This window comes from Dipodomys spectabilis, unplaced genomic scaffold (genome assembly GCF_019054845.1).
Source record: "Dipodomys spectabilis isolate Male_0828 unplaced genomic scaffold, ASM1905484v1 ptg000018l, whole genome shotgun sequence".
Taxonomy (NCBI): domain Eukaryota; kingdom Metazoa; phylum Chordata; class Mammalia; order Rodentia; family Heteromyidae; genus Dipodomys; species Dipodomys spectabilis.
Window position 1 is genome coordinate 8,141,544 of NW_024870695.1, and position 26,842 is coordinate 8,168,385.

General features: G+C 42.4%; 1 protein-coding gene across 4 annotated transcripts in view; it reads right to left on the reverse strand.

The window, feature by feature from the left end:
• Pigl (phosphatidylinositol glycan anchor biosynthesis class L) overlaps window positions 1-26,842 on the reverse strand; it is a 51,947-nt gene that overhangs the window by 22,645 nt on the left and 2,460 nt on the right. For 3 of the 4 annotated variants that reach the window (XR_006146723.1, XM_042673619.1, XM_042673618.1), the window contains exon 2: window positions 23,296-23,395. The exons of the other annotated variant lie outside the window; for it this stretch is intronic. Coding sequence is in view for 2 of the 3 variants with exons in the window: in XM_042673619.1 (XP_042529553.1) it covers window positions 23,296-23,395 (100 nt within the window). In the remaining variant the exon portion in view is untranslated. The remainder of the gene's footprint in view (window positions 1-23,295; window positions 23,396-26,842) is intronic. 4 annotated transcript variants of the gene reach the window in all.

A 26,842-nucleotide genomic window follows, 5' to 3' on the forward strand; every position in this document is an offset into this window, starting at 1 on the left:
CTATCATACATCTTTCATGTCTAGAAGTAGAGGAAGAAGGCTGACCAAGAGGTCTGAGGCATCTTTCAGAGGGACTACAGGGAGGGTGGTGGTACCAACAGCACAGATGTGAGAGTAGAAAGTACCTGGAAGAAGGCTAAAAATAAAATGTTGAAGATGGGGGGAAGGGGGAGATGGGAAGGGATGGAAAGAGGAAACAAAGGAGGCAACAATGCTTGATAAAAAATGTACTCATTATCTTGCCCATGTAATTGTAACCCCTCTATATGGTATTTTCACAATAAAAAAAAGAAAACTATAAAAAATTAAAAAAAAATTTTTAAACACTGAAAATTTATAAAGAAAGCAAGAGGAGGGCCACAGAGAGGACTGGGAGCTGGAGTTGGAGACTTCCTGTCTGGTGGCTTGGGATAGTACATAAACATTTATCAAACATTACCAGCATGCCAACGATATGCTAAGGATATGCCTGAGCATGAGGAACCCAAGGCCTGCCCATTTTTTTTTTTTTTTTTGGTCGGCAGTGGGGCTTGAACTCTGGGCCTGGGCGCTGTCCCTCAGCTCTTCAGCTCAAGGCGAGCGCTCTACCACTTAAGCTACAGCGCCACTTCCGGTTTTCTGGTGGTTTATTGGAGATAGGAGTCTCACGGTCTCTCCTGCCCAGGCTGGCTTTGAACCGCGATCCTCAGATCTCAGCCTCCTGAGTAGCTAGGATTACAGGCGTGAGCCACCAGTGCCCGGCAGGCCTGCCCATTTATAAAATGGCTCTTGTGAGCAACGTCCTGGTGGCCATCCAAGTTCCCAATGAAGCAGATACAGGATGCAGGATGCATTCCATCTGAGGAATTCCAGTAGGGCCAAGGGACTAAGGACAGAGACAGCAGTGAGTTTAATGGCTAGCCTAGAGCAACTTGTGCAGGTGTGCCTGAACTGTGGAGGGTCTCTGAAGTAATCATCATGAATGACTCAGAAATTGTGATTTGCTGGCTCAGGCCCGTAATCCTAGCTACTCAGGAGGTTGAGATTTCAGATTTGGAGTTTGAAACTAGCCAGGGCAGCAAAGTCCATGAAACTCTTTTCTCCAATTAACCACCCAAAAAAGCCAGAAGTGGAGCTCAATTCATACATCTGGGAGTCCTTCTAGCTTCCTCTACTTTATATTTGTTTTGTGTTTGCTTCTGAAACAGGCTCTTTCTTAGTAGCTCAGCCTAGCCTTGAATTCTTTATGTATCCCTTTCTGGTAAAGCTCTGGCCTGAGCCTCCTGGATGCTGGGATTACAAGCACCCGCCCCCGCCCCCCCCCCCCCCCCCACTCTCATCTTGTTTTTAGGTAGAGATGGGGATCATGTTTCTGTTTGATAATAAGAGAATCAAACAAACAAATATAGGAAAAGCCCAAGCAATGAACTAAGAATTAGGAATGGGAATGTGGCTTAGTGGTAGATGCTTGCATAGCATGCTTGAAGCCTGGGTTTGATTTCTCTGTACCACATAAATAGAAAAAGCCGGAAATGGTGCTTTGGTTCAAGTGGTAGAGTGCTAGCCTTGAGCAAAAAGAAGCTCAGGGACAGTGCCTAGGCCCAGAGTTCAAGCCCCAAGACTGCCAAAAAAAAAAAAAAAAAGAAGAAAAAAAGAAATAAGATTCCATTAATGCATATTACAGGTATAAAAATTATATACAATATATGTGGCAAAGATCAGGTGTACTGATACAGATATCAAGATCTTGGCAACTAGTCCTGGGAAACAGATCATTAGTAATTGTCTTGACAGGTCATTAGTAAGTATACTTTTTTGTTTTTGTTGTAAAGGTGATGTACAGAGGGGTTACAGTTACATAAGTTAGGTAATGAGTATATTTCTTTTTTAAAAGTATCACCCTCTCCCTCATTTCTATATTGTTTTAAATCTGTGGATTTATTTCAGAGATAAAGCAATGGAATAATAATTTGATATTCACAACCTGCTTCAGATTAAAGAGAAAAGACAGATGAGACAAGCAAGCTCAAAGCAGAAAGTAGAACTGATTTTCAAACAATGAGATATGGCTGAGGGTATGATTCAAGAAGTGGAGCTAGTAAGCATGAGACCCTAAGATCCCCAGCACTGCCAAAAAATACCACCCCCAAACAAATTTAAAAACAAAAACAAACAACAAGCCAGGTGCTACTAGCTACTTAGGAGGCTGAGATCTGAGGATCATGGTTGGAAACCAGTCTGGGCAGGAAAATCTGTGAGACTCTTATTTCCAATTAAGCACCAAAAAAGACAGAAGAGGAGCTGTGGCTCAAGTGGTAGAGTGCTAGTCTTGGGCAAAAAGAAGCTTAGGGGTAGTGCTCAGGTCCTGAGTTCAAGCTGCAGGACTGGCACAAAAATAAAAAAATACAAAGCAATGGCTTTTAGTGTTTGTGTACAATACTGGATCCCAGTTAAAGTTTGAGTTTTAGGTAAGTCAAGATGTATTTTTCCACTAAAAGAAAAGTTTATCTGAAATTCAAATTTAATTGGGTACCTTCTATTTCATTTTATTTATTTATTTTTGTCGGTCGTGGGCCTTGAACTCTGGGCCTAAGGGCTGTCCCTCAGCTCTTCAGCTCAAGGCTAGCATGCTACCACTTGAGCTACAGTGCCTCTTCCAGTTTTCTGGTGGTTTATTGGAGATGAGTTTCATGGACTTGGGCTGGGAAGATGGCTCAGTGGTAGAGCGCTTGCCTTGCATGCCTGAGGCCCTGGGTTCAATTCCTCAGCACCACATAAGCAAAAAAAAAAAGAAAAAAGAAAAAAGCCGGAAGTGGTGCTGTGGCTCAAAGTGGTAGAGCACTAGCCTTGAGCTGAAGAGCTGAGGGACAGCGCCCAGGCCCAGAGTTCAGGCTCCATGACCGGACCCTAAATAAATAAATAAAAAGAGTTTCATGGACTTTCCTGCCCGGACTAGCTTTGAACCACAATCCTCAGATCTCAGCCTAGGATTACAGGAGTGAGCCACCAGCGCCCGGCCTATTTTATCTTTAATCCTGTTTAAGGCTCTTACTTTTGTGCAGGGCAATTATTCTGTGTTGAGTCATAAAATATTTGTTGTGAAAAAAACCTTAGAAGACCTTAGAGATAATCTCTAACACAGTACTTTTTAATTTTTTTGGCAATCCTGTGGCTTGAACTCAGGACCTGAGCACTGCCCCTAAGCTTCTTTTTGCCCAAGACTAGTACTCTACTACTTGAGCCACAGCATCACTTCTGGCTTTTTCTGTTTGTTGTAGTACTGAGGAATTGAACCCAGGGCTTCATGCATGCTAGGCAAGCACTCTACCACTAAGCCACATTCCCAGCCCACACAATACTTTTTTTTTGGTGTTACTAGAGTCTGAACTCAGGGCCTCATACTTGCTAAGCAGGCCCACTACTTGAGCCACACCTCCAGGCCCTTTCTACATTATTTTCTTTCTTTTTTTAAAATTTATTTTTATTGTGAAAATACCGTATGGAGGGGTTACAATTACATGGGCAAGATAATGAGTTCATTTCTTATCAAGCATTGTTGCCTCCTCCTTTGTTTCCCCTTCCCATCTCCCACCCCCCTCACCCCCACCCCCCTCTACATTATTTTCAAGAAAAGGTCTTGCTTTATGGCTGGGGCTAAGCTGGGCTGCAGTCCTCCTATTTTGGCTTCCCCTGTCCCTGGGGATGACAGGTGCATATCACTACATTCAGCCATTTTTTTTTCTCCTCCTACTGGGATAACAGGCAGGCACCATTGTGCCCAGCCACTGGTTGAGATGGAGTCTTATAAACTTTATGCCTGGGCTAGCGTCAAACTATGACCCCCAATCTCTGCCTCCCAAGTAGCTATGATTACAGGTTTGAGCCACCATGCCTGCTACACAACACAACACGATCCTTTTATGAACACAGGATTGATGATCAGAGCATGGATATCCCTCATGATGCCACATAAGGTGAGTGGGGCCAGATCCTACAGGCCTGCTGCTATGAAAGAGGGCTTCACAAGTCTATTTTTGAGTCAAGCTCCTAGAGACATAATAAATTTCTCTGAGATGCCTATGGCAAATTTATTTTGTTTCTTGCTGCTAGGGATTGAACCTACAGCCTTATGCATGCCAGGCAAGCCCTATGATCCTCAAACTAATTTTGGAACTTATTTAAAATGAATAAAGAGGCTGGAGGTCTATAGCTCACAGGTAGTGTGTATGCTTAGCAGGCACAAGGCCCTGGGTTCAATTATATATATTTATATAAGTCAATAAGGAATATAACATGTTTCATGACTTCTTTAGGAGAAATTTTTTCCCCTGTGTGCGTGTGTGTGTGTGTGTGTATAAGAGTGTGTATGTGTGTACTGCTGGAGACAGAAGCCAGGTGTCACATATGCTACACCTGTTCTGTCCCTGAGTTCTAACGTTAGTTTGAGGAACTATTGAGGAAGGTGTGTTGCTACCTTGAGCAGTCGTTCATAACCTGTCCCAATTGCAAAACAGTTGAGAAATAATAGTTTGCACTAGAATTAAATTCAAAGGAGAGGAGGTTATGTCTACTTAAGTTTATGTACATCGGGCTGGGAAGGTGGCTCAGTGGTTGAACGCTTGCCTTGCATGCCTGAGGCCCTGGGTTCAATTCCTCAGCACCACATAAGCAAAAAGAAAAAAAAAAAAGTTTATGTACATCTTTGTAGGTAAGAGGCTCATAATCATCTAATGAAAAAGACTGAATAAACTCTTCTCATGTTCTCTTTAGTATTTTGAAAGTAACTGTGGGATCACAGAGCCCAGAAACCCACCTGCATGTAAGAACATGGGCCAAATGCTGACAACTTGAGTAGGGATTATAAATTGTAGTGAAAAGAGAATGATAGTAAGGTTGGCATCTGATTGTTTGTTGCCCTGACCTGCTCCTGAAAGATGACATTGCAGCCTCTTCTGGAGCTGAGGGATTAAAAATACCTGGCACAGTAAATAGAAGACATATGAAGGAGGTCACACAGAATGGCACTGAATACTCTAGGGACATAACAGCTAGACAAACCAAACTATCCAGAGTCTCATTATCTTGGTACATTTTTCCAAATATGCCCACCACTGTCTTCAGGATGAGAAAAATCCTCTATGGTAAAGAGACACCTCTACTTCCCAGTTCCCTTTTTCTAATGAAAAGTACCAAGGCTTTCCGATTACTCTAATAGGATATTTAAGACTTCCTGAAGTAGATTTAAGATCTTTCTAAAGTACAGGATCTGTGATGCTCTTAAAGACTTCTAGACAAATCCTGAGGTCACCCCTTCCTTCACTCTTGGTAACCTGGTAACTTAAATACAAAAAACAAAAACAAACCAGGCACTGGTGGCTCACACCTGTAATCCTATTCAGGAGGCTGAGATCTGAAGATTGCAATTTGAAGCCAGCCCAGGCAGGAAAGTCTGAGACTCTTATCTGCACTAAACCAGTGATGAGCACTAGCTTTGAGCAAAGAAGCTCATGGATAGTACACAGGCCCTGATTTCAAGACCCAGGGCTGGCACCGAAAAAAAAAAAAAAAAAAAGATGGGATTAAAAAAAAAAAAAGGTAGGATGAAGTTGGGTATCTTCAAGAAGAGATTCAAGGGTTCAAAAAAAGGTCTTTGGGGGCTGGGAAGGTGGCTCAGTGGTAGAGCGCTTGCCTTGCATGCCTGAGGCCCTGGGTTTGATTTCTCAGCACCACATAAGCAAAAAGAAAAAAGGCTGGAAGTGGCGCTGTGGCTCAAGTGGTAGAGCGCTAGCCTTGAGCTGAAGAATTGAGGGACAGCGCCCAGGCCCAGAGTTCAGGCCCCACGACTGGACCCAAAAACAAAAACAAAACAAAGGAAGGTCTTTGTGTAATAGACATGGATTAGTACAGAGTAGAACTTGGCAAGTAGGCAAGGAAAAAATAAATACACAACTCATAAAAATAAGGTGAGACATGATGAAAATGAGGAAATTTTTTTTTTTTTTGGTCATGGGGCTTGAACTCTGGGTCTGGATGCTGTTCCTCAGCTGTTCAGTTCAAGGGTAGTGCTCTACCACTTGAGCCACAGTGCTACTTTTGGCTTTTTCTGTTTATGTGGTACTGTGGAATTGAACCCAGGGCTTCATGCATGCTAGGCAAGCATTCTACCACTAGGCCACCTTCCCAGCCCCTTGAGGAAATCTTATAATTGGAGAATCATTGCTATTTAGGTTATTGAAGACACAGTAAGTTATGAAAGACAAAGATGTGCCAACATATTCATGTTGGAGTTCCTGAAGAAAAGAACAAAGCGGGTGGTGCAGAAGGAACACCCCAGAATCTTTTTGAAAGGTTTACCATAGCCTAGGAAAAACTGACTTGGAACAATCAACAACAGGACCTAATGGAATAGCCAGGTGCCAGTGACTCACATCTGTAAACATAGCTACTCAGAAGGCTGAGATCTGAGGATCAAGGTTCAAAGCTGGCTTAGGCAGAAAAGTCCATGAGACTCTTATCTCCAATTAACCACCAGAAAACTGGAAGTGGCTCTGTGGTTCAAGTGGTAAAGCACTCGCCTTGAGCTGAAGAGCTGAGAGACAGTGCCCAGGCCCAGAGTTCAAGCCCCACAACCAACAAAAAACAAAGAACCTAATGGACTAAGGAGCTATCATTCAGTTGGTAGTGTTTGCCCACTACACAGAGGAAGCCCTGGGTTTCATCCCCAACACTACAAAGAAAACAAACAACAGAAGATGCAATATATAAAAATTGTGGTACTTCAAGAATTAAAATAACTTGGTATCTGAGTAGAGAAAATATTCCCCAAGAGAGAAAAGTCAGCTTAGTATCACATGGTGTCACAGAAGAAGACAGCAGAACAATGTCTACAGAAAAAAGTATAGGCTGGGCCCTGGTGGCTCACACCTGTGATCCTAGATAGTTAAGAGGCTGAGATCTGAGAATTGTGTTTCAAAGCCAGCCCAGGTAGGAAAGTCTTTGAGACTCTTACCTCCAATTAACCACCAGAAAACTGGAAGTGGTGCTGTCCCTCAAAAAGGTAGAGCACTAGCCTTGAGCAAAAGAGCTCAGGGACAGTGCCCAGGTCCTGAGTTCAAGTCCCAAGACCGACCAAAAACAGAAAGAAGAAAAGTATAGATGTGAGTCAGTTTCTGCAGAAGACAGGTCTCTTGAATACATAGGCTCCACATAGGCTCAAGCTCTTTATAGAAAATGATATTTGTATAGAATCTAGACACATTTTTAAAAATTATCTCTAGATTACTTATACTACCTAATAAACTATAAACACTATTTAAATAGTTGCTATACTGTATTGTTTAAGGAATGAGAATAAAACATCTGGCTAGGTATGGTGGTATATGTCTGTGATCTTAACATAGGGAAGGTTGAAGCAGGAGGATCACAAGTTTGAGGCTAGATTTGGCTATGTAGGAAATTTGAGGCCAGCTGACATACACAGTGAGGCGTATCTCCAAAAACAGACAGAAAAATCTGTCCATGTTCAAAAGATGTAGTTAAAACTATTTCGATCTAGGGCTGGGAATGTGGTTCAATGGTAGAGTGCTTGCCTAACATGCAGTAAGTCCCCCACATAAACAGAAAAAGCTGGAAGTAGCGCTGTGGCTCAAGTAGTAGAGTGCTAACTTTGAGCAAAAGAAGATCAAAGACAGTGCTCAGGCCCTGAGTTCAAGCCCCAGGTCTGGCAAAAAAAAAAAAATTCAATCTATATTTGGTTGAATCTGCAGGTGTAGACCTCATGGCTTTGGAGGGTTGATTATGTAATACAATTTTGTAATCACTGAAGATGTCCTTTAAGTAAGATGATGTGTGTGTATGTGTGGGTACACATGTATATACACTTCTTTTTGGCAGTACTGGGGTTTGAATTCGGGGCCTCACACTTGTTAGGCAAGTGTTCCACCACTTGAGCCATATCTGATCCTTTTTTGCTTTAGTTATTTCAAAAATCAGGTCTCATGTTTTTGTTCAGGGCCAGTCCTAGACTACAATTTTTATGCCTTCAGGTTCACTGGGATTATTGAGCCTCTTATCATTCTTGGCTTCTTTGTTTTGTTGGTTGTGGGGCTTGAACTCTTGGCCTGGACACTGTCCCTCAGCGCTTCAGTTCAAGGTAAGTGCTCTACCACTTAAGCCATAGTGCCACTTCTGGTTTTCTGGTGGTTAATTGGAGATAAGAATCTCATGGACTTTCCTGCCTGGGTTGGCTTTGAACTGGGATCCTCAGATCTCAGCCTCCTGAGTAGCTAGGATTACAGACATGAGCCACCATGAGCCACCGGCACCTGGCTCTTGGCTTCTTTGTTGAGATGAGATGTCACTAACTTTTTGTCTAGACTGGATTCAAATCAGGATTCTTTTATTTATTTATTTATTTTGTTGGTTATAGGGCTTGAACTCTGGGCCTGGGCACTGTCCCTCAGCTCTTCAGCTCAAGGCTAGCACTCTACCACTTGAGCCACAATGCCACTTCCAGTTTTCTGAGTAGTTAATTGGAGATAAGAGTCTCACGGGGGGCTGGGAAGGTGGCTCAGTGGTAGAGCGCTTGCCTTGCATGCTCGAGGCCCTGGGTTCGATTCCTCAGCACCACATAAGCAAAAAGAAAAAAACCGGAAGTGGCGCTGTGGCTCAAGTGGTAGAGTGGTAGCTGTGAGCTGAAGAGCTGAGGGACAGCACCCAGGCCCAGAGTTCAGGCCCTACAACCAGACCTCTCAAAGAAAGAGTCTCAAGGACTTTCCTGCCCGGGCTGACTTTGAACCATGATTCTCAGATCTCAGCTAGGAGTACAGGCATAAGCCAATGGCGCCTGGCTTTTTAAAAATATATTTTATTGGAGCTGGGTGCAGGTGGCTCACGCCTGTAATCCTAGCTACTCAGGAGGCTGAGATCTGAGGATCACGGTTCAAAGCCAGCCCGGGCAGAAAATTCCATGAGACTCTTATCTCCAAAAAACCACTAGAAAACTGAAAGTGGCGCTGTGGCTCAAGCAGTAGAGTGCGCACCTTGAGCTGAAGAGCACAAGGACAGCGCCCAAGCCCAGAGTTCAAGCCCTACAACTGACCAAAAAAAAAAAAAAAAATATATATATATATATATATATATAAATTGTGGGGCTGGGAAGGTGGCTCAGTGGTAGAGCGCTTGCCTTGCGTGCCTGAGGCCCTGGGTTTGATTCCTCAGCACCATATAAGCAAAAAGAAAAAAAGCCGGAAGTGGCGCTGTGGCTCAAGTGGTAGAGCGCTAGCCTTGAGCTGAAGAGCTGAGGGACAGCGCCCAGGCCCAGAGTTCAGGCCCCACGACCAGACCCAAAAAATAAATAAATAAATAAATACATTATTGTAAAGATACTGTACAGAGGGGTTAGTTACGGTTACAAGAGTAAGGTAATGAGAACATTTCCGATTGAGCATTGTTACCCCCTCCTTTGTTTTCCCCCTACAAATCATGATTCTTTTTATCTCTACCTCTCAACTAGCTGCAATTACAATTGTGTACCACTACACCTGACCCTAGACAGTCTTAGAAGGTTGTTGTTTTGGGAACTGAACTCAGGGATTTGTGCTTGCTAGGCAAGTATTCTGCCACTTGAGCCATACCCCCATCCCTAGCTTGTGGGAGACCTTGAGCTCAAGGGGCAGAAAAAAACTTTCATTTTAATTCCTTCCTTCCTCCTTCCCTCTCTTTCCCTCCCATGGCTGGGGACATGGCTCAAGTGGTAGTGTCTGCCTAGCAAGGGGAAAGTCCTGAGTTCAAACTCCGGTACCATCACACATACAAATCACATGAAAAGGCTGAAAGAAATGTTTGTTTTGGCAATGATATAAAACCAATCTAACAAGACTTTTGTTTAACAGCTTCTTATTTTACAGCTAGTATATGCTCATTACCAAAACTCTGGAAAATAAAGAAAAAATACAAAAAGAAAGTATATTCTTTAAAAAAAAAACTCAGTATTATGAATATGTAAGAAAACTCTGGATTGTGCTTTGATATCTTAGATCATCGCTATCCAATTAGTAGCATAGTGCTAGACACTTCAATTGCTAGCATTTTTTATTATATAGTGCTACAATGAATGTCCAAATGTACAAAATCATCTTGACTCCTATTTTTGTGATATTTACAGAGTTTTCCAAATAACCTCTTCCAATTAACTGAATTAGACACAAATTTATATTTTGTTAAGGCAGCCCCTACTCCTTAACTCCCATACTCTGGTATCATGAAGACCCCACCTTCTTTGGCTCCCAGAATAATCTGGCTTTAAAGTGACTTTGAAAGCAGCTTTCGGTTTTCACTTGACAGCTCTGTATCAGCAAGTCCTCTTTGGTCCTCCTACCCTAGTTTCTTTTCTAGGAAACGTTCTTGCTCTCTGCCTCCTTTGGGAGGAGTGGAGCCCTGCCTATTCTTGCCAACAGGGACTGGAACTGTGCCTTTGAGCCAGGCACTTGTTTGTGTATTTGGAGAAAGGGACTTTAGGAGACTTTATTTTAATCTCTCACACTAGAGGATGCTTGGTCAAAATCACTTTAGCAGTAAGCATATGATCTTTTTTTGTTTTCTACTGTAGAGGGAAGGCTCTGACTGGGTCTCAAGAGGAGGGAGGGTTTAATTACCAACACAATCCTAGTAGCCCCAGACTCTGTTTTATGGTTCTCTATATATGATCTGAACAGATTTCTTGGAAAACACAGACTTCCAGGAACTGCTAGCAAGCCAGACTTACTATGTTGCTTAAGAGGTAATGGATTCTATTTCCCTGTTTAGCTAAAATCAATTTATAGACGTGCAGGGGCTTAGCCAGGCGCTGGTGGCTCACGCCTGTAATCCTAGCTACTCAGGAGGCTGAGATCTGAGGATCAAGGTTCAAAGCCAGCCCGGGCCCGTCAGACTCCTATCTCCAATAAATCACCACTGTGGTCATTTTAACATCAGTATGGCATTACAAAGCCCCTGCACATCTTTTTTTTTTTTTTTTTTTTTTTGGTCAGTTGTGGATTTTTTTGTTTTGTTTTTTGGTCAGTTGTGGGGCTTGAACTCTGGGCCTGGGCGCTATCCCTCAGATCTTCAGCTCAAGGCTAGCGCTCTACCAGTTAAGCCACAGCACCACTTCCGGCTTTTTTTCTTTTTGCTTATGTGGTGCTGAGGAATGGAACCCAGGGCTTCATGCATGCAAGGCAAGCACTCTACCACTGAGCCACCTTCCCAGCCCTGGGATGCAATTTCTTAGAGCCCACATATGTACACCTTGTACTAAAGGTTACAACAGAGGTTGGAGACAGACACAAAAAAGCATTCATGACCCAGTTAAGATGTTAGTGTGCATGTAGGGTATCATGGAACAATGAGGATGTAACAAAAGTGTCCTAGGGCAAATCAGGGATGGTGTTTCACTGTTTCAGGTAATTCTTGAGGTGAGGTTTAACAGATGAAGAGGAATTTCCTAGAAGGACAAGGTAAGATATGTTGGGAAATGAGGGAACCATGTGAGAAGGAAGGACTAACATGCAAAAGTATGGTTGTGTAAGAAAGCATTATAGCCAGGTGCCAGTGGCTCCACCTATAACCCTAGTTTCTCTGGAGGCTGAGATCTGAGGATTGCAATTCAAAGCCAGACTGGGCAGAAAAATCCGTGAGACTCTTATCTCCAATTAACCACCAGAAAACCAGAAAGGGCGCTGTGGCTCAAAGTGGAGGAGTGCTAGCCTTGAGCTGAAGAGCTCAAGGACAGCACCCAGGCCCTGAGTTCAAGCCCAACGGTGACTACCACCAATAAAACAGCATTTGTGTTTGAGGCACAGGTTACATATAAGACAGGCAGATGCGTAGGACACACAGACTGGGGTACAAGCAGCGAGCGCGCACACATCCGTGCATGTGTGCAGGTGTGTCGGGGGGGGGGGGGGGGGGAGGGAAGAATAGCACTGAGTTTGAACTCAGCGTCTTGTGCTACCTAGGAAGGCCCTCTAGAATTTGAGCCAAATCCATAGATTATCCCAAACTACTGTTGTGAAAATAAAAGGTGATTTGGGTCTGAACAGAGGCTAGAAGATAAAGCTGAGCAGAGAAGCAGGCATGAGATCATGAATGACTTTTAAAAAATATTTATTTATGGGACTGGGAAGGTGGCTCAGTGGTAGAGTGCTAGCCTTGCATGCATGAGACCCTGGGTTCAATTCTTCAGCACCACATAAGCAGAAAAAGCCAGAAGTGGCGCTGTGGTAGAGCATTAATCTTGAGCTGAAGAGCTGAGGGACAATGCCCAGGCCCAGAGTTCAAGCCCCACAACCAATGGGAAAAAATTATTCATTCTTGTGCTGGTCCTGGGGTTTGAACTCAGGGCCTAGGCACTGTTCCCAAGTGTTTTTTTGAAACTCAGATTGGCACTCTACCACTTGAGCCACAGCTCTACTTTGGTTTGGTGGTTAATTGGAGATAAAGAGTCTCATAGATTTTTTTTGTTTTCCTTTTTTTTCTTTCCTTCTTTCTTTTTTTGTCAGTCATGGGGCTTGAACTCTAGGTGTGGGCGCTGTCCCTCAGCTCTTCAGCTCAAAGTGAGCGCTTTACTACTTGAGCCACAGTGCCACTCAGGTTTTCTGGTGGTTAATTGGAAATAAAAGTCTCATGGACTTTCTTGGCCAAGTTGGCTTTGAACTGCGATTGTCAGATCTCAGCCTCCTGAGTAGCTAGGATTAAAGGTGAGGCCACTGGTGCCCAGCTTCATAAACTTTTCTGTGTGGGCTGGTTTCAAACCATAATCTTCAGATCTCAGTCTCTAGAGTAGCTAGGATTATTGGTGTGAGCCACTGATGCCAGACAAAAAGTTTTCTTTTCTTTCTTTCTTTTTGATTTTTTTTGGGTCCGGTCGTGGGGCCTGAACTCTGAGCATGGGTGCTGTCCTTCAGCTCTTCAGCTCAAGGCCAGCATGTTACCACTTGAGCCATAGCACCACTTCCGGCTTTTTTTTTCCTGCTTATGTGGTGCTGAGGAATCGAACCCAGGGCCTCAGGCATGCAAGGCAAGCGTTCTACCACTGAGCCACCTTCTCAGCCCCATCTTTTTGATATTTTTTTTTTTTGCCAGTTCTGCATCTTGGACTCAGGGCCAGGCACTGTCCCTGACTTTTGCTCAAGGCTAGCACTCCCACTTGAGTCACAGTGCTACTTCCATGAGGAATCGAACCCAGGGCTTCATGCATGCAGGACAGGCTCTCTACCAGTAAGTCACAGTCCCAGCCCAAAGTTTTCTTTTATTATCAACATATAATATTTGTATTTTTATGGGGCACTATGTGACTGTTTTAATTCATTATTGACATGAGCTCTCATTGTGTATTCCAGCCTGGTCTCAAATTCATACTTCTCTTGCCTTCATCTCCATCTCCTGACCGTAGGAATTACAGGTATCTACTACTACATCCGGCCAATGTGACCAATCAAAAAAAAAGAAAAAAAAGAGTCTCATGGACTTTCCTGCCTGGGCTGGCTTTCTTTGAACCACGATTGCCACAATTGTCAGATCTTAGCCTCCCGAGTAGCTAGGATTATAGGCTTGAGCCTAGCACCCAGCTTTCTGTGAAACTCTTTTTTTTTTTTTTTTTGGGTCCGGTCATGGGGCCTGAACTCTGGGCCTGGGCGCTGTCCCTCAGCTCTTCAGCTCAAGGCGAGCACTCTACCACTTGAGCCACAGCGCCACTTCCGGCTTTTTTCTTTTTGTTTATGTGGTGCTGAGGAATCGAACCCAGGGCCTTAAGCATGCAAGGCAAGCGCTCTACCACTGAGCCACCTTCTCAGCCCCCCGCTCTGTGAAACTCTTATCTCCAATTAACCACCAGAATACTGGAAGTAGTGCTGTGGCTCAAACTGGTAGCCTTTGAGCAAAAGAGCTCAGAGACATTGCCCAGGCCCCAAGGCTGACAAAAATAAATAAATTAATTAACTAATTAAAAAATAAAAAGCTAATACCACTTCTAGGCATCTATCCTGAGCAACAGGAACCAGTATACAAGGACACATGCACCTCTATGTTTATTGCAGCACTGTTTACAATAGCCAAGATATGGAAACAACCCAGATGCCCCACTACAGATGAGTGGATCCAAAAATGGTGGTACCTATATACAATGGAATATTATGCAGCCATTAGAAAGGACAGGGAAATGGATGGAGCTAGAAGGAATCATGTTGAGCGAGGTAAGCCAAGAGCAAAGAAACAAATGGCACATAGTCTCCCTGATAAGTGGATGTTAAATCCAAAACGTAAGGTGGTATAACAAAATTAACAAGACTTAAGAAACAAAGGACTTCCACTCATCTGGTCGAATCACTACTAAATAACCCCATGCTGCTGATCACAAATATGGTATATACGTGCACACTGGAGGGGAAACAAAGAGGATGACACAGAACTAGAGGGAATCAGGGAAAAACATACAACAGCAGGACCCATCAGCTGCACTGGACATTGATCAAAATGAACTAGCAACTCAATGGCAGCGATGGGAGGGAGGGAATGAGTGGGAAAGAGGGAACAGCTGATGCTATGCAAAACAAAAGAAATGCACATATCACCCAATGTGGAAGAAATAACTGTATTGCAAAGCTCATAGAACTCATAAATGTTATAGACCACGACAGACAATTTGCCCCATGAAAGTGAGAATGTGTTTGTGACTTTAACTAAGCATCACTATCTAACAATACTGTGAAATCTGGGAAATTATGTAACCACTTAATCACAAAGAATTTGAAAAATAATTACAAAATAAAATAAAATAAAAAGCTAAAAGCCTGGGCGCTGGTGGCTTATGTCTATAATCCTAGCTAGTCTGGTGGCTAACCAGGAATTGAGGATCACTGTTTGAAGATGGGCTGTGCAGAATTCGGTGACCATTAGCTTCAATTAACCAGCCAAAAAACTGGACCTGGAGCTGTAGCTCAAGAGACAGAATGCTAGTCTTGAGAAAACAAAAACAAAACAAAAAAAAACACCCAAGGACAGCGCCCAGGCCCAGAGTTCAACCCCCAGGACCAGTAAAAGAAAGAAATTAAATGTTTTTTAATGTACTACGTGATTTCTTATTTCTTTTTGATTTCTTATTTCTTCTCCCTATGGTTTAATCCGTATTTGATTTTGGTACCCTGGTATTGTATATACGTTTATCTGAATTAGGGAAGGGAAGGGAACAACGGAAGGGTGAGACAAAGGACAAGGGGGAACCAATGCAACAGCGATACTCATAAGACAATATGTTGGAAATGATCTGTACACCTTAGGGGAGGGGAGGTTGAGGGGAGGGAAAGTAGGAGAAAAATGATGAAGGAGGTAACAAGTTTGACAAGAAATGTTCTTATTACCTTACTTATATAACTGTAACCCCTCTGTACATTACCTTGACAATAAAAATAGAAAAATTAAAAAACAAAGTAAAAAGGGCTGGGGACTTGGGTCAAATAACAGAATAGCTGCCTAGCAGGTCCTGAATCCAAACCTCAGTACTGCTAAAGAATACAAAAAAGAAAAAAGTAATCTAGGCTTATAACAAAAAGTGTACAAAATTCTTTGGAATTAAAGTAGGTCTCTTCCCTGACTCCAACTGACTGACCTATTAAAATGCCTGTATCTTTTTGGGAACTGTATATGCATATAAAACACATTTTAAATTTGTTTTGAAATATAAATGAAATAATTCTCTTTTTTTTGTTGTTTGTTGTTGGTTTTTTGCCAATTGTGGGGCTTGAACTCAGCCTGGACACTGTCCCTCAGCTCTTCAGTTCAAGGCTAGCACTCTACCACTTGAGCTACAGAGCCACTTCCGGCTTTTTGTCCTTATATGGTACTTAGAAATCAAACTCAGGGCCTCATGCATGGAAGGCAAGCACTCTACCATTGAGCCACCTTCCCAGCCCCATAAATTAAGTAATTCTTTAGGTTCTTCCTAATATGTTAAGAGTCAGAAAAGAAATAAATGAATACTAAATTTGTAGGTTGCATTTTCCAATCATTTGAAATTTCCCAGTAGCTTGGAAAAGGTTTCTTTCTAATTTTCAATTTAGGCCTGACCTTTATTTTAGCGCATTTTCAATCTGGCTACAAGTAATCTAGATTGGCCTCTACATAAGATCATACTGCCTTTAGCTCTTGGGATTACAGATGTGTACTCCTACATCTGGTGTGGAACATACATTTTATTTTATAACTTATTAAATTAGATCTTATATTTGTGTGTGTGTTTGTATGTGTGTGTATGTGTGTGTGTCCTGGAGCTTGAACTCAGGGCCTGGACACTGTCCTTGAGCTTTTGTGCTGAAGACTAGCGCTCTCTCACTTGAGCCATAGCTCCAATTCTGGCTTTTTGGTGGTTAATTGGAGATAAGAGTCTCAAGAACTTTCCTGCCCAGGCTGGCTTTGAGCCAGAATTCTCAGGATTACGTGAGCCACCAGCAGCCTAGCCAGACTTTATCCTATAAGGAAAGTTTAGCAACAGAAACCATTTAATTGTCTAATGACTGAGATTATACCTTCTTTGAGAATTGACTTTTTTGCATAAGAGTGAGCCCTCCTTGGTAAATGTTGCCCTAACATCAAGCACTGATGTTCACAACAATGAAAACAAAGAGTTAGCTATATGCAGTTTAACTAAATTCGTTCTTAAACTAACCATGGTCTTTCAAGTACAGTAACAAAATGGTGACCTACTTTCCCACAGAAAATGCCTGCAGAAATCAATTCCATCTTTCATTTTGGTTAGAACCCTAGCACTTGACGTTTCTTAAATGTGTGACTTCTAAGGTTATCTTAATCGCTTTGAATTTCAATTTCTTTGTGTGAAACTAAAGCAGATAATAAAACCTATTTTGTAGAGCTGTGTGTGAACTGAATGTGGGAATGGAGTACATAGTACCATGGCTGAAGCGTAAGCTCTGTAGCCAGATGCCACAGTTCAAATGCTGGCTCTACCACTTATTCGCTGGATGGCCTTGGGCAAATTACTCAACCTCTCCTTCTGTGTCAAGTTGTTGTCTGTAAGATGAGAAAAACACTTGGATGATTTTGAGTATTAAGTAAGATCATGTATTAGTACAGTTTTTAATCACTGAAAATAATGGTTTTATATATACTTACCATTAACAAGTGTGGGTTATAGGTCTTTTCTAAATCATCCCTCTCCTTTTTTCTTCATTTTTCTCTGTGACACATCACAATAGTCGAAAGCAAGATACCAAAGCTTGGTCTTTTCTGGGATATGCATGATGGGCTGAGGCTAGGGGTTGGGATTGTTATGGACTAAACTGTGTTTCCCTAAAAATTCATGTTATGTTAAAACCCTACTCACAATGTTACTATTTGGGAGATAAAGTTTTGGGGTTTTTTTTTTTTTGGTCGGCTATGGGGCTTGAACTCTGGGCTTGGGCCTGTCCCTCAGCTCTTCAGTTCAAGGCTAGTGCTCTACCATGTGAGCCACAGCATCACTTCCGGCATTTTCTGTTTATGTGGTGCTGAGGAATTGAACCCAGGGCCTCATGCATGGGAGGTACCAATGAGCCACCTTCCCAGCCCTGGAGATTTTTTTTTTTTTTGGTCAGTTGTGGGGCTTGAACTCTTCCTGGGAGCTGTCCCTCAGCTCTTCAGCTCAAGGCTAGTGCTCTACCACTTGAGCCAGAGCGCCACTTCTGGTTTTCTGTGGTTTATTGGAGATAAGAGTCTCATGGACTTTTCCAGCCTGGGCTGGCTTTGAACTGTGATCCTCAGATCTCAGCCTCCTGAGTGAGCCACCTGTGCTTGGCGTGTGAGACTTTTATCTCCAATTAAGCAGTGAAAAGGGCAGAAGTGGAGCTGTGGCTCAAAGCAGTAGAGTGGTAGCTTTGAGCAAAAAGCTAAGGGAAGCCAGGAGCTGGTGGCTCACACCTGTAATCCTAGATACTCAGGAGGCTGAGATCTAAGGATCACACTTAAAAGCCAGCCTGAGCAAGAAAGACCGTGAGACTCTAATCTCCAATAAACCACCAGAAAATGGGAAGTAGCATTGTGGCTCAAGTGGTAGAGGGCTAGCTTTGAGCTGAAGAGCTGAGGAACAGCATCCAGGCCCAGAGTTCAAGCCCTACAACTGACAGACAAACACACACACACACACACACACACACACACACACACACACACACTTCAAGCCCTACAACTGACAGACAAACACACACACACACACACACACACACACACACACACACACACACTGCAACCAAGACCCTAAATTCAAGCTCCAGGATGGGCACACACACACAATAAGGACATCAATTTTGGAGGCCAGGATGGGAAAGCTATGAATTGTTTCTGTTCTAAGATTCATGGGGTGAAGCCCCCGTCTCCCATATGATTGTATTTGGAGGCACAGTTTTAATAAGGCAATTAGGTGTAAATGACATCAGAAGAGTAAGGCCCTAATCCAATTCAATTGGCAGGTTTACAGAAAGGAACATAGAAAGAACTCTCTCTTTCCACCATGTATCTACAAACCAGGAAGACAACACTTATCAGAAACTGACGCTGGCAGATTTTGATCTGAGATCTAGGCTGTAAAACTGAGAATGTATTTTTTGTTGTTTAAACCATCTGGTCAGCAGTATTTTGTTAAGGTAGCCCAAGAAGATCAGAAAACATTTTCCTTTAAGCTGCAAACTGGCTTCTTTCTGTGTGTTGGTTCTGGGGCTTGAACTCAAGGTCTGGGCGCTATCCCTGAGCTTTTTTTTTTTTTTTTTTGCTCAAGGCTAGCACTCTACCATTTGAGCCACAGCTCCACTTCTGACCATTTAGTAATTTATTGGAGATAAAGAGTTTCACAAGCCTGGGGCTGGTGGTTCACACCTGAAATCTTAGCTAGCTACTCAGAAGGCTGAGATCTGAGGATCACAGTTCAAAGCCAGCCTGGACAGGAAAGTCTGTGAGACTATCTCCAATAAACCACAGAAAACTGGAAGTTGCGCTGTGGCTCAAGTGGTAGAGTGCTAGCCTTGAGCTAAGGGACAGCACTTAGGCCCAGAGTTCAGTTTCACGCCCTACCAAAAAAAAAAAAGTCTTACAAACTTTCCTGCCCAAGAGAGCTCCGAACTGCTATCCTCAGATCTTTCAAGGTTATAGAGGAGGAAGTTTAAAAATAAAAACAAGCTCCTTGCCTAGGTACAGTTAATGACCTGATAAAGTTGGGGTTTCAGACCTGTGCTCTTTAAAGTATTACAAAATCCACTGGCAAAGAAAGAAAAGCAATCACTCATGATGACCCCTGCAGTTTACCCTGAACCAGGTATAGAGAAGAAATATAAATGTTTTCTTTATCTGTTAGGGTATTGCATGAATGGAATGCTCCCTTTCAATCTAAAACACTGAACATTGATTCCTAATAATGCTTAATATGATAAAGAATATCTTTCATAAAGCTGGATGCTAGAAGCTCACACTTTAATCCTAGCTATTCAGGAGGATGAGGACTGTAGTTCAAATCTAGCCTGAACATTGAGAGTCTTATCTCCTATCAACCACTAAAAAGTCAGTAGAGTTGTGCCTCATGAGGTAGAGTACCAACCTTGAGCGAAAAAGCTAAGGGATAGTACGTAGGTCCTGAGTTTAAGCACACGCGCGCACACACACACACACACACACACACAGAATATCTTTCCTATCTAGTAGATATACTGCTAATGGTCAAACACCAGACGTGTTATAAAATTATAAGTATAGATTGAATTTTCTATTCATACTATATTATTAAACACAGCTTAAGTCATTTCACCCCAAATTAAGAAATAATGGGTATATGTCGATAAAACAAAAGTTTTATGTGCAGATGACTTACCTATAAAACTTAGAAGAGAATTGCAAATGATGAATATAAAAATAATGAATGTAAAATTATTAGCAGTAATTTTACTAGCTCTAAAGTTTCATAAAATATATCAGAAAAAAATCTCATTTATGGGCTTGGAAGGTAGTTCAGTGGTAGAGCGCTTGCCTTGCATGCATGAGGCCCTGGGTTCAATTCCTCAGCACCACATAAGCAGAAAAAAAGCCAGAAGTAGCTCTGTGGCTCAAGTGGTAGAGCGCTAGCCTTGAGCTGAAGAGCTGAGGGGCAGCACCCAGGCCCAGAGTTCAGGCCCACGATCGAACCAAAAAAAAAAAACAAAAACAAAAAAATCTTATTTGGGCTGGGAAGGTGGCTCAGTGGTAGACCGCTTGTCTTGCAAGCCGGAGGCCCTGGGTTCGATTCCTCAGCACCACATAAGCAAAAAGAAAAAAGCCAGAAGTGGCGTTGTGGCTCAAGTGGTAGAGCGCTAGCCTTGAGCTGAAGAGCTGAGGGACAGCGCCCAGGCCCAGAGTTCAGGCCCCATGACCAGACCCAAAAAAAAAAAAACAACTCATTTACAACAATAACACAAAGTCAACCAGAAATAACCATAGCAATTGTTGCATACCTAGGGCTGGGATTATAGCTCAGTGTAGACTACTTGCCTACCATGTATAAGGTCCTTTCTATCCTCAGCACTAAGAAAAAAAGAAGCTCCCAAGTCAAGTAAACAAACAAACTACATTAAATCCTATTCCTTGACTACATCTTGCTTAGGCTGGCTTCAAACTCAGATCCTCCAGTCTTCGCCTGTGTGCCACCATACCCAGTTAATTATCAAAAGATGTACCATTTTTAGAACAATTAAAGACTTGGGGATTATTTAATGACCTGGGAAAATACCAAGATGTTCTTGCTAAAAAAAGAACAACAAAAACAGGTTACATAATTTCTAATGCCATCTGATGCTAATTTCATTTAATATGGGGCAGGCAATTCTTTTCCTCACAATTTTCAGAAATATCCCTGCCCCTAACATCTCAGTTTACATGATACCAAACTTCAAATTTTTCTCATCATTGTCCTCTGTAGCTCTTTTCTTCTTTTAATCACTCCCACTCTCTTATTACTCCAGTTCATCTCATGGACAGTTTAATTCATTCCAAATGCTATATAATTCACCCATAAAAATGCCTAATCACTTTGTAACTTGGTTAATTTTCTGAGACAGGGTGTCCTCTACATTAGTAAATAGCCCACACTGTATCTATAGTTAGTGATTTCCTCACATCAGCCTCCCAAACACTGGGATTACTGTCAAGCTTCCTGATTGTTTATAATCTAATTCTTCCCTTTTCAAACTACCTTAGTTAATCTCTATTCACTTAAGAGTTTTCTTTTTTGGGGGGAGGGGAGGGGAGTCCGGTCATGGGGCCTGAACTCTGGGCCTGAGCGCTGTCCCTCAGGTCTTCAGCTCAAGGCTAGCACTTTACCACCTGAGCCACAGTGCCACTTCCGGCTTTTTTCTTTTTGCTTATGTGGTGCTGAGGAATTGAACCCAGGGCCTCAGGCATGCAAGGCAAGCACTCTACCATTGAGCCACCTTCCCAGACCTCACTTAAGAGTTTTCTATTGTCCTAAATCTGTTCCTTGAGATCCTGCCATTATAACGTCTTAAATAAGACTTGTTTTATTCCCTCATCTCCAACCCAGAAGCTTCTAGATGAAAAGGGACACAATTTCTTCAGCAAAGTAATGACACACAGGAAGAATTATATGTAGAATATCAACCAATTATAGGTGTCGGCTTTGTGTAGATTCTGATTTGAATGTACCAATGGTAAAAGGGCATTTTTGATTTATCTAGGGAAATTTCCATATGGACTGGGTGTTAGAGAATGCCAAAGAATCACTGGTTTTATTAGATGTGATAATGGCATTGCGGCTATACAATAAATGTCTATGTTCTTAAGAAATGCATATCTGGGCTGGGAAGGTGGCTCAGTGGTAGAGCGCTTGCCTTGCATGCTTGAGGCCCTGGGTTCGATTCCTCAGCACCACATAAGCAAATAGAAAAAAGCTGGAAGTGGCGCTGTGGCTCAAGTGGTAGAGTGCTAGCCTTGAGCTGAAGAGCTGAGGGACAGCGCCCAGGCCCAGAGTTCAGGCCCCACGACCAGACCCAAAAAAAAGAAATGCATATCTAGAAAGGTGAAATAGCCTTGGAGTTTTCTTCAAAATACTCATGCACAGAAAAAAATGTTAAGTATGAATAGGTGAAGCAAGTATATCAAAGTCTTAATAATTATTGATAGATTATTGACCATTTATTATACTATTTTTTTTTTTTTTTGCCAGTCCTGGGGCTTAAACTCAGGGCCTGGGCTCTCTCCTTGAGCTTCTTTTGCCCAAGGCTATCACTCTACCACTTGAGCCACAGTGCCACTTCTGGCTTTGTGTATGTGGTACTAAGGAATTGAACCCAGGGCTTTATACATGTTAGACAAGCACTCTACCACCAAGCCATATTCCCAGCTCATGTCTGTGTAGTTTTGAAATTTGTAATAAAAATTTTGAAGCTGTAGATGTAATCTGGGTGTTAGTGATTCATGCTTGAAATCCTAGCTACTCAAGAGGCTGAAATATGGAGGATTGTGGTTTGAAGCCAGCTCAACACAACAAGCAAAAACCTGTGTTGGAAGCATGACAGAACACCAGATGAACAAGCAGAGAAATTGTGCTCAAACTCCAGTAATACAAAAGAAAATGTAGCTACAAAGAGAAATAGCAGGGGCTGGGAAGGTGGCTCAGTGGTAGAGCGCTTGCCTTGCATACATGAGGCCCTGGGTTCCATTCCCCAGCATCACATAAGCAAAAAGAAAAAAGCCGGAAGTGGCGCTGTGGCTCAAGTGGTAGAGTGCTAGCCTTGAGCTGAAGAGCTGAGGGACAGTGCCCAGGCCCAGAGTTCAGGCCCCATGACTGGACCCAAAAATAAAAAATAAATAAAAAAGAGAAATAGTAATCTTAAGCAAAACAATCTGAATAGAACTTAAAGAAAGTAATTTCCATTATGCTGTCATTTTTTTTAGACTTTTCAACATTCTATGCAACCATACTAGATTTTTTTTGTTTTTTTTTTTGGTCGCAGGGCTTGAACTTTGGCCTGGGTGCTGTCCCTGAGCTCTTCAGCTCAAGGCAAGCACTCTACCACTTGATCCACAGCACTATTTCCGATTTTCTGGTGGTTAATTGGAGATAAGAGTGTCATGGACTTTCGTACCTGGGCTGGCTTTGAACTGTGATTCTCAGATCTCAGTCTCCTGAGTAACCAGAATTATAAGTATGAGCCTCCGGCACCCGGCGATACTAGATTTTTTGTTTGTTTTTTTTTAATGTGTCACTACATATGTATTGCCCATGAATTTGTACATTGTTAACAGATAAATTACCTGTTGTCAATAATCATTACATGAGAAGATGGAATCCCCAAAACACCACAGCTCTGCAAAAGTTCTTTCTTTCGAATCTCTCCTTGATTGTAGTAATTTCCTGAGGACAACAAATATAGTCTTAGATTTCTTTAACCATGGAAACCTATCTTATTATTTATTCTTATCCTGCTTTGTTCCCTACAGGATTTAAGCTACCTGAGAAAATATGATTATGATGAAGAAAATATAACCCTCAAGGTTACTATAAAATATTCCTCCTCCCCCACAGTGTAACCCCCGCTTTCACTATATTTGATGTCAGTATAACATGTGGAGGAGACGGGGACAAACAAGTCGTTTAAGGATTCAGGTGGACCTGTTGCAACAATGAGAAGTACAAAATGTCATGTCAAAACCAGCTTTACAATGTCGGTGTGGGGGGGGAGGGGGGGTATGATTGGGTGGGGGGGAGGGGGGAGGCTGGGAAGGAAGGTGAAGGGTAAACAAAAGAGGAGGCTGCAATGTTTGGTAAGAAATGTATGCATTATCCTGCCCATGTAATTGTAACCCCTCTGTACAGTATGTTCTCAAATAAAATAAAATTAAATTAAAAAAAAATATTCCTATGAGAGAGGACTATCAGCATCACATTTTTAGTATCACCATTTACAATGCATTATCTATCTGCATAGAAGATCTTTTTTTTTTTGGGGGGGGGGTTCGGTTGTGGGGCCTGAACTGTGGGCCTGGGCACTGTCCCTCAGCTCTTCAGCTCAAGGCTAGCGCTCTACCACTTGAGCCACAGCACCACTTCCAGCTTTTTTCGTTTTGCTTATATGGTGCTGAGGAATCGAACCCAGGGCCTCAGGCATGCAAGGCAAGCGCTCTACCACTGAGCCACCTTCCCAGCCCTGCATAGAATATCTTGATGTTAAACAGATTAAGGAATGTCTTTTACAATCACTCAGGATAACTGGGGTCTGTTTACACTATTAGTTTGGGTACCTTAATTTTTTGTTTTGAGACAGAGGTTACTTATGCAGTCCAGGTTGGGCTTGAAATTGTGATCTACCTCTCTTAACCTCCAGAGTACTAGGATTATGGTGTGTGATGCCACATCTGGCGGGGTGGGGAGTGTAGTTGTGGAGGTGGGAGGGAAGGGATGGTAGAGGAAAAATAAAGGAGGCAACAATGCTTGATAGGAAATGTACTCATTACCTTGCTTATATAATTGTAACCCCTCTGTACAATATTTTTACAATAAAAAACATAAAAAAAAAGAAGTAGCATCATCAAGTAGCATCAACATCACCTGACTGCCTAGTAACAAAATTTGTTCAGAGAAATTAATTTTTTGAGCTTCAGGAATATCAGCACTTTTTAAAATCTCCAAATACTGGCCAGTAACTTTTTTTTTTCTTGCCAGTCCTGGGGCTTGAACTCAAGGTCTGGGCACTATCCCTGAGCTTCTTTTGCTCTAGGCTAGCATTCTATCACTTGAGCCACAGAGCCACTTCTGGCTTTTTCTGTTTATGTGGTACTGAGGAATCAACCACAGGGCTTCATGCATGCTAGGCAAGCACTCTACCACTGAGCCACTTTCCCAGCCCCTGACTAAGTAATTTTTAAATGTATTTGGAAGAAAAAAAGGTGTAGATTTCTTTCAGTATAAAATCAGAGTTTAGGGCTGGGAAGGTGGCTCAGTGGTCAAGCGCTTGTCTTGCATGCATGAGGCCCTAGGTTCAATTCCGCAGCACCACATAAGCAAAAAGAAAAAAGCCAGAAGTGGCGCTGTGGCTCAAGTGGTAGAGCGCTAGCCTTGAGCTGAAAAGTTGAGGGACAGTGCCCAGGCCCAGAGTTCAGGCCCCACGACTGGACCCAAAAAAAATTTAAATAAATAAATAAATAAAATCAGAGTTTAGGCTGGGAATATGGCTTAACTCAAGTGGTAGAATGCTAGCTTTGAGCACAGAGAGGATCAGAGGCAGTGCCCAGGCCCTGAGTTCAAGCCCCAGAATTGGCAAAAAACAAAAAGAGAGAGTTTAGGTTATGTGTTAAAGTCTATCCAAGATATTAGAACCTATATAAAATAGTTAGAAAAGCAAAAACACAACTAGTGGAGAATGCCAGGGACTAACAGCAAACAGTGAAGTGAACCACAGATTTGAGACAGCAAAATGTTACCACAAATCTTTAGCTGGAAAGAGAAAGGCCAGAAACAGTGTTAATGAAACCCAGAAGCCTGTATTTCCAAGCTGCAGTCAGAAGAACTGGACATACTTATTTTAGAATATATCTATAGAATTCAGATTAAGAAATTATGATTTAGGAAATTTAAAAAAAAATTGGAATTAGGCTAGTGCAGGTGGCTCATGTCTATAATCCTAGCTACTCAGGAGGCTGAGATCTGAAGATCATGGTTCATAGCCAGCTTGAGCAGGAAAGTCTGTGAGACTCTCATCTCCAATTAACCACTAAAAAGAACCAAGAGTGACATTGTGGTTCAAGTAGTAGAGCACTAGCCTTGAGCAAAAAAGCTCAGCACAGTGTTGTGGCCCTGAGTTCAAGCCCCAGGACTTGCAAAAAATAAAGCAAAATTTTAAAAAAAAAAGCATTATTTAAAAATAAAACTAGAATTAAGAACAGGAAAAGGACTTAACTAGATAATCTCAAAAAGATTGTAACAGATGCCCTATAAGAACGTAAAAATATGCTCATAAGTACTGGTCATTAAGAAAATGTAAATCAAAGCCACATCACAATATTACTCCATAGTCACTAGGATGACTATAGTTCTAAAAGAAGAAATTATCAGGCCTCAGGTTCCTCTTCTTCTTCCTCCCCCCTCTCCTTCCCTCCCTTCCTCCTCCTCCTCTTCCTCCTCTTCTTATTTTTTATCAGTTGTGGGCTTGAACTCTAGAGCACTGTCCCAGAGCTCTTCAGCTCAAGATGAGTGCTCTATCATTTGAGCCACAGCACCACTCCTGGTTTTCTAGTGGTTAATTGGAGATAAGAGTCTCACACTCACAGACTCTCCTACCCGGGCTGGCTTTGAACCATGATCCTTAGATCTCAGCTTCCTGAGTAGCTAGGATTACTGGTGTGAGCCACCAACCAGCTCCGTGAAACTCTTTATCTCCAATAAACTACTCACAAAGGCTGAAGTGCCATTGTGGCTCAAGTGGTAGAGCACTGGCTTTGAGCAAAAGAGGCTTAGGAACAGTGTCCAGGTCCAAAGTTCAAGCCCCAGGACAGGCAAAAAAAATTTTTTTTGAAAGCCAGGCACTGGTGGCTCACGCCTGTAATCTTAGCTACTCAGGATGCTGAGATCTGAGGATCACGGTTCAAACCAGCCCAGGCAGAAAAGTCCGTGAGACTCTTATCTCTAATAAACCAGTAGAAAACCAGAAGTAGCACTGTGACTCAAGCGGTAGGGCGCTCGCCTTGAGCTGAAGAGCTCAGGGATAGCGTCCAAGCCCAGAGTCCAAGCCCCATGACCAAAAAAAAAAAAAAAAAATTTTTTAATGCAAACTGGCCACTGGTAGCTCACATTCATCTGTAATCC